This window comes from Varroa jacobsoni, unplaced genomic scaffold (assembly GCF_002532875.2).
Source record: "Varroa jacobsoni isolate VJ856 unplaced genomic scaffold, vjacob_1.0 scaffold_678, whole genome shotgun sequence".
Lineage (NCBI taxonomy): Eukaryota > Metazoa > Arthropoda > Arachnida > Mesostigmata > Varroidae > Varroa > Varroa jacobsoni.
In genome coordinates this window covers 1-8509 of record NW_019213580.1, presented here as the reverse complement: position 1 = coordinate 8509, position 8509 = coordinate 1, and the positions used below count along the sequence as shown (strand labels likewise).

The window sequence follows — 8509 nt, the reverse complement described above, 5'->3', positions numbered from 1 at the left end:
AATGCGAGAAATAAAATAAAGATTGTTGCCGATAGTAGAGTTGGTTATCATTGGGCGGATTAGACTAAATCTGTTACAAATCTCGGAAAAATATCAGGTATCCTTCGTGATAACGAGTGTCTGGGTATATATCCAACATTTTTTCATTAAGATGTACACAAACCTCTTTGTGTATGCCTCATCCTACGCACGGGCAACATTCGCTGCTCAACGGTATTCCATTATAAAATATACGCGGGGTAATTGAATTGATTATCGCAAAACTTGTTTTTAACACTGTATTAATACAAAAATGGGAACTTCAGCAAAACTGCTATGTCCAAGAGCTAGAAGCATAATTCACGAAAATCGATCGTTCATTTGATATAAGCCTCGATGACCGTTTCAATCCGGGGCGTGAACTTCGCGCAAGTTCTCTTCGAAGCTTTCCTTTGCAATTGGACAGACGCCTTGTCGATATCTCGAGCACACGAATAGACCTGGCCATATTGTGACATCTGGAAAAAAAATTTACGTTATTCGTTTTACAACGTTTTTACAATTTTTCTCCAAGTGTAATCTAACCATTTTTTCTCCCGTACCAATTCCAATTTTTACACTGTTATTACTATTGACTCATCGTTCGAGAATCTGCTATCATGCCTTCCAGTATTAGGTGTTCTGTTATGTATATAAACAGCAGCCTATGTCGTTACGATTATTTCGTATCGACATGAGGACTTTAGTTACTGAATATTCCTCTTTTATATATATATATATACAAACGTTTCTCTTTTCACTGTCTCACTATAGCTACAAAACGATTTCTTTTTATGTGTCGTTAAGGCATCTTTTTTGCTGCACTACCTATGGCTGTTTGGTTTGTCATGTAGTTTACCTTTATCGTGCTCCCATGTAACTTTTCACTGTATTGTTGACCCGGGTCAGCAAATCTTAATTTTCATTTGCTGACCCGGAGATTTAGGTTATTCAAAAACGTTACGCGGAACCGATGTTCTCAAGGAATGCGAAAGCCCTTTTTGGAGCTGGTTACATACAATGGCACTCGATATCGAAGCGGAAGACGGGAACATCGTGCTTCTGCAAGTGCTTCAACTGTGCATTTTTTATGTAGAGCCCGTTTTCACAGTAAGATAGATATTTTACAAATAACTATTATTTATTGAAAGAAGTACCTAAAGACGTAACTTGTTTCAGTCTTTGAATAACAGAACTGATGTTCCTATATGCTATTTTCACTAAAAGGTTTTGACGTCACAGAAATCATCCGACCTTTTTTCGGTTGATGCATAGGTTGTCACTATCTTTATCTATGGTCTTTTCTCGAAATTATTGTTTGCCAAGTGGGTTGACCTACTAACCCGTTATTCTGGGTTTATACTTTGACATTGTAGGCATAAAAGGCAAAAAAAGCGTAATAATATCGAACAGCAGATCAATACTTGTTGAAAACGATTAATAAAATGGGCTATAAAACTGATTTAAAGAAAAAAAAAACAGTGCGATTTATTGCAAAAACTTGAGGACAGCTTTGGGTATCTTATATCTATTGTGTGTTCACAAGCTTTAAACACTTCTTCCTTCTCGCCTATTATTAATTCTTTTTATGGGGGCTTTCAATCGAACTCGACCCCCTCGATATCGAAATGTTTTTTTATCTTATGAAATGTTAAATGGGAACATTCATTTCTAAATCGTAATTCCAGCTAAAATTTTGCGATCTGGGCAAAACAGACTTGAGCGCTAGTAAGTAAAATGTTCCAGACAGGAATATATATACTGTGATTCTAATTTTTGGTACCTGTAACAATTTGTTCAGAACATGATTTCTACTATAAGATAAAGGCAAATCTCTCGCCTTGCTTTTCGTTCTGTACCAGATTCCGAAAATCACGACGCCATTTCGAATTTCTTCTCTCGTGAGCAAACTGTCGCAGAAATGGCTGAAAGAATTAGTTACTGGGAATTTTAGATTTCGCCGGCTAATATAAAATGTTTATTCAGTAACAGTCCCAATAAGCTTTAGATTTGACCAGTTTACGCGGGCGTTCCTTTTTGATGGGATGCACCCCAGTTGTTAACTCAGCTTCGGGGGAAAATTGTCGAGAACCCTAATACGATATATTTTAGAAGCTTATTGGAGCTCGGTTAGCCGTTATACAAGTGACGCGTTTCTGTGCGGCTGGTAATCTTTTAAGAGGATCGTGCTAGATTAACTAAAAGATAAAGCAAGTAAAAACCTTGCAGCGTGTCTAATTCATTCGGTAAGGAAACGTTTCGAACGTTTTCTTTTACACTGAACAGTCATTTTTAGTACACAGTAGCGTCTATTTATAAAATAAAACGCTTGAATCCTAAAGCCTATGAGTCAACAGTGCATGAAAGCAAATGCTCTATATTGCAATTCTTGCGAGAAAATGTACTCCGTTAACGTTTGGGGCTAAATATGTATGATTCGGTAGTTCCTTATTGTTGACTCTTGTTGTTATTGTTTGCTACTTGTTGACAATTATTATGGTACTCGTACGATGCCGCTGTGTCTCTTTCACGCGACTGGTGGGGTGCGTTCGTTGTAACAGGTACCTCGCTTGAAACTGCGCTGCGTGGCGGCCGGGCCTCGCATGGAGCATGAACGACTTGTCTCCGAAGATGTATCTCGCCACGAAACGCAGGAACTCGGTAGGGACGGCTGCAGTCCAACGTTTCGCACCTTGGAAATCGTTGAGCGAATACTCGAAAAGGAGGTACGAACGTTATAAAATGTTACGCCATCAAATCTATGTATTCTATCAAAGCGTCTAAGATTATATAGACTCAAACAGAGGCGCTCTGCTATATTATTGGATGATACTTTAAGACTCTTCGCACGTGTTATCAAAAAATTAACACTTTGTTAGTTAAATCGCCGCCAAAATATCTCTGAAGCATAATATATTGTACCTATCGAGTAATAATATATAGTAAGACATAATATAGTGCCTACCGAGACAGCGGGGTCTGATAATGTAGAGAATTTTTCTTCTGAAAATTGAATAGCAAAAGGTGGTCATTTTTACCGGAAAATTAAGGAAATTGCAAAAAATATATTGAACATTGAATAATTAGAATGTAAATATGAGAGGACGCATTTTGAATTTCGATAAATGTGCTCGATCTTCTTCTACTTTCTTCAACATATTTCCCTTGTCTTCACTTTCCGCAAAAGATCAGATTCATCCTATCCCTTCACTTTAAACAGGGTGTTTTCAAGTTATTTCTCTAATGTTATGTTATTCGAGTCTGTTTGGCAATGTTTATCGTTCCTTCTAAGTTTTTAGAAATTTTCCTAAGTTTCTTTTTTATTTCGTTCAAATTCTCGTCACTTTCTTGAGTCAGAAAACGAGATAATATTGAGAACGAAATTAGCTAATATAATAAAAACGCAATGCCCTTGTAAAATGCCAGCCCTATCGAATATCTTTTCCTAAAGTTTATTATTATTAAGTAAGACATCGTCAAGACCTGTACCCCGTAGCCAATAAAGACCCAAGTGCATAGGTATTGGCCCACGATCTAGAAACCAAGGAGCTGAACAGATCTTTAGAAAGGCTAGAAACGTTTGACTCTTAGTTTAAATCTTCGGATGGAAACGTCGTATTGCAAAACTTTTATTTACAGCCAGGTATAGCCTCTCCGCAAACCATGTTAGGCAGTCTGTTATCACGAATTTATTATAATTTGTTTGTACTAAGCCGCATCTATCCGGATATTTATCACACTACGTGCACGCTGTGTATTGAGAACATATCTTTGAATTTCATTGACCTTTACGTTTGTCTGTTTGTTTTTTTTGTATATATTGTATTGGTCATATATATAATATCTGTCGGAGATCCTTTTTACTATGACCACATATTTTCTATCAGCTATTTAGCACCGAATACATCATCAATCCCTCGTTGGACAACCCCTGGAATGATATTCGACGGTTGAATCTGCCACGTGGCGATACTGCCCTAGGGCTAACTATTGCGTTAATTAAGACGTTCAAGAGAAATTCTACAAGAAGGCAATATCCTTCTCATAAGTTAATCGTCCCAATTTCTCAAGTTCCTAGAATGACTGACCTATAAATACTTGAAGCTAAAACGGAAAAAGTACTCTAGCGGAGTATAGATAATTCTAGGTAGAGAAATTGCTTGTAAGTCGTTTAGTACAAAGAGATATGTTCAATATACTATGCGCAATAGCCTACGTAAAAGGCGTTTTCAGCTTTTCTAGAAAGAAACGGATTTCGAAGGCTGTAGACCTTGTCGTGCGCTGACGTTTCGATTATGTTTTTGCTCAATCTAAAACGCAAAGGGAAAAATGTACAGAATGTAAAAGAAGGATACAAATATCGTGTTTTTTTTTTAAATTTGCAATTTTTAGAAAAAAAAAAGCCGTCTAAATGTCCCTTCGAGTTTTGCAACTCTAGGTGGAAGTCCCTGATTGAATGTACCCACAATAAGTATAGCCTTATTTATGTATAATTGTCGATCGATCTGTTTGGCGTGCTTGGGACTATATATAGCATAAGAGTGACTGATCTACTTCGTTCAGAGATTACAGCTTGAAATGACGAAGTCTTTATCGCTAAGTGCCAATGGCATAAAGTAATATAAAACAGTAATTTCCAGCGTTAGAGGTGAATGGACACCTCAAGCTTCTATCTCTCTTTCTAGGAACGTTAGTTATCTTAACAATAGTCGCTATATTCTGAATTAGATACGACTTGAAGGACGTTCCAAAGGTGATTTTCTATATTTGTCATTTCTGCATCTTGATGAACATATGCCATAAATGAGTAAACCTCCGTATGTCCTGAAAGCAAAGGACCCTATTCGTTGGGCAAACTAACGTGCGCGAACTGATCAATTTTACAGATTGAGACGACGCAGGAGAAAGTGTTTTCCTTTAAGGTAGACATAACTTCAGGAGAAGACGATCTATCACAAGAAGGCGCTGCTCAAGATCAGGCTGGCCAAGGCTATTCTAGATATACCCTTATCAAGAAGCGAAAGCGACGAAGATCTAAGAGGCATAGAAAAAATTTCGACTAGAATTCAGGATTAACAATTTAGGTCACCATCTCTACTTATTTAGGCGTTACTGATTAGGCAAAGTTGCTAGAGACTGGTGGACTGAGCGACGTACTGTTATATTATTATTATAGTTTTAGTTGTCGAGAATTGACAATATATGCATAGAGGTCATAAGGGATGTACAACCGGATGTTCCTACTACGTTCATCTATTATAATCAAACTATAATGCGAGGTGCAGGCTTGGAAATAGGCCGCTAAATGCCGCTGTTGTGAGATTGCAGCTCTTATTTTTGAGCTACAAAAGCAATGATCGTGCATTTCATAACGATTGATATCTACATTGTACACCTTTATTATGAGACACTGATATAATGCTTGTCTAGCAAGACACATATTTTATGATACAGGACTATAAGTGGAACATCCTGCCGGTGTATTTTTCTGTGTTTTTCTAACAAAAATAAATCTTCAATGAGAGTATCACGATGCTTTTGAAGAAGAACGTAACACGTCTATATAATTGTATATACTAAACGTGCTATAGTCAGTCAGATGATTGATATCCAGAGCACTCACAATCATCTATTCTAGAAACGAAAAATTGATACATTTGTAAAATACTGTACAATTTTAATCTAGTTTCTATTAGTTTTATTTGAAAAAGAAAACCAGAGAGGCTGAGAACGAGTATTTTGTATTCATTATTCAGATTTTTTGCATTTGCATCTACATATACAATTGAACTTAATAAATAAATAAATAAATAGCCACACTTTACGTATATTCGATCCCGTTTCCACTGAAGTTAGCAATTGTCTAAATTGATTACTGCCGTTGCTTGCTTGAGCTCCGAGGGTTTCAGACTCATGAACTTCATACCAATCAAGCAGAATACATATTTATATATATATATATATATATACTCTTGGTGCTTTACCTTATTTAGTCACAGCTAAGTATTGAATTTTGTTTTACAAACGAATGTTTGCATCTGTGATCCGAATCCTGTAAACATCTGACGAGAAAGGGTGTACTGCTAATGAGTCACGCGGCGGATAGGAATGAGCATTTTAGAAACTTTTGTGTTTTTTCTGCCGCCAAAAAACGCGTTGAATATTACGCTGTTCAGTCGCTGCTACTTCTGTACCACCCAGAGGGGGGCCGGCGAACAGCATGTAAAGAAGTTACAAAAGGGTTGCGGGTATTTTTCGGATCTATAGAAACAAACATGATTTCGCTTGTAGTCTTTCTTTCTTTCTTTTAAATCACGCTTATGCTTCTGTCTGGCTGCAGAGGAAATTCTTTCGTAATCTGCCTTCGTTCCTTCAGTGATGTCAAAATAATCTTCGAAGCGGCCTGGAGGGTCATCGTGACAATGCAATGACAATGTGTTAACCTACTAAACTTAGGAACGCGCAAGCTGACCTCGGTTCAAAGTAGGGCCTAGACACAATGTGCTTCATGCCGGAAAAGCCCAGCCGAGTGTCGCAATGTTTAACTGAGGCAGTACTGGATTTGCAAACTCGAAGCATTTATTTAAGAACCTACTGAAATGTATAACGAGCCATAACCTCTGCGCTGAATGGCTATACTATTGAATTGAACCCCTCCTCTTTTATCATCAGCAGTAGTCTACTATTAGTAGGCAAGAAATATTGTCACTTGTTTCTAATATATAATAACACGCGTAGGCTTCCTTTAACAGTTACCTATGTTACAAGTAATGAGCTGTTTCTGGATTTATCACCACAGCAATGTCTGCCTAACTCGTGTTTCGCCTATGATCTAATACATCGAGACATTTACAAGAGATTAGAAAAATAAGGAAATCTGCTTGTATCAAACATGTCACCGACTATTCGTAGCCGGGTATTTTGTGAAGACAGGTAAGCAGGACGCACGAAGGGAAGCGTGACTTGCCAACATTTTGACATATCGACAACCTGCCAGCTTTTCGATCGAGTGGCCGTATGTACGCACGTGTGTACCCTCTCATGTATACATTGTATCAATTTAAGCCGTATCCTCTTTAAATGGGTCATACTCATATAAAGACCGGCAAACAATAATTTGGTGAACCTTTCTGTCTCACAAAAGCTCGGAAAGATTGGCCTTCTAGGTACACCGCTGTTACCATGATGTTGTGTTCTACAGATGCTGAAGATTTCGTTATGTGCCATTTCAAATTGGCTCATCAAATCGAGTTCTGTCAACGGTCTAAATTCTGAATTAGTTGTACGGAAACAAATTGTCCCGTGATCTGAACGGTGGGCTTGGAATACGCGGAAAACCGCGCGTCTTGTGCACCGTTCTTTTTTCATCTTTGTTATCGATTCTTCCGAAGTTCATCTAGGAGCATGATAACTTTGACTTATTCATTTTTGTCGTCCAGAACTGCTATCAAGATTCTGACATTATGTGGTATGGTACATGACATAGTCCCAGTATATACATGCACCCGCAAATCGTACTTATTCAATTAAAGTTTCCAAGCTTACGTTAAGGTGTCTGTGTAATGTGAGAAAGGTCAAAGCTTGTTTCTATGTGTGTCATTCTTAAATGTAACGATATGCATAACTTTTATGAGGAAATGGTGTGTTGAACATGGTGTTCGTAAAAGTTTCCCTAGATGAAACGATTTTTGAAGCTATTTTTTTGTCCTTGACTTGGTATCTCCGAGCTCGCCTTGCCGCGATCCTCATCTTATATGTTGTCTTTTCTCGTGCTGGATGGATTCAGAGATCAGTTCAACGCTCGAAACGTGATTCCGCTCCCTTCCTCCGCCCCTATCAACTATTTAACACGGATTTTCCAATGTGCGTTTCATCACGCTCTGTCAATTTAAAATAGACCGGGTACCTCGGTACCGCTACCCGAGTGCGAGAGCACTCACCAGCCATGGCGAGCACCGCCCGACATTCTTTGCTGGTGTTCGGGCAAGATCAGTCAACACCAGCCAACAGCAGCAGCTGCTGCTGCGGCGGCGGCGGCGGCAGCAGCAGCAGCAGCAGCAGCCGTGAGCGTGAGTCGCTATAAGCCGATCTAACAGTGACTGGAGGCAGTTGCGGCGGCAGAAGCAGCAGCAGCAGTCCACTGCGAGTGGAGCAAGCGGCAGCAGCAGGTACACAGGTGCGTCTGGCCTTCGTAGCAGCGAGCGGCTGCAGCGGTGGTGATCGTCGTCGTCGTCGTCGACGGCGGTGTTAGCTGGCCGTGGATTGAAGAGCCCCATCCATAGGCAACATAGCTGTAGCAGCAGTGGTAGTCGAAGAGCCATCGTCGTCGGTCGTTTCGTCGATGGTGTGTGTCAGCGGCTGCTGGGTTTTGCTGCTGCTGCTGCTGTTGTTGATGGTATCGGTGTGGGTCTGTGGCTCTCCCTGTGTCGGGCGCTGCCGGTGCTAGAGCTGGCTAATATCTGCCTGTTGTTGTTGTTGTTGCTGCTGCTGC

The 8509-nt window shown here is 39.5% G+C and overlaps 1 protein-coding gene across 7 annotated transcripts in view; it reads left to right on the top strand.

The window, feature by feature from the left end:
* LOC111262601 (protein lap4) overlaps positions 1 to 5837 on the top strand; it is an 81501-nt gene extending 75664 nt beyond the window's left edge. For 6 of the 7 annotated variants that reach the window (XM_086969223.1, XM_086969224.1, XM_086969225.1 and 3 more), the window contains 2 exons: positions 2580 to 2744; positions 4905 to 5837. In XM_086969223.1, coding sequence (XP_086825349.1) covers positions 2580 to 2744; positions 4905 to 5081 — 342 coding nt within the window. In that variant the 3' untranslated portion in view covers positions 5082 to 5837. Of the gene's footprint in view, positions 1 to 2579; positions 2745 to 4904 lie in introns of those variants that run through there. The other variant, XM_086969230.1, reaches the window with a different exon arrangement.
* The last annotated feature ends 2672 nt before the right edge of the window (positions 5838 to 8509 follow it).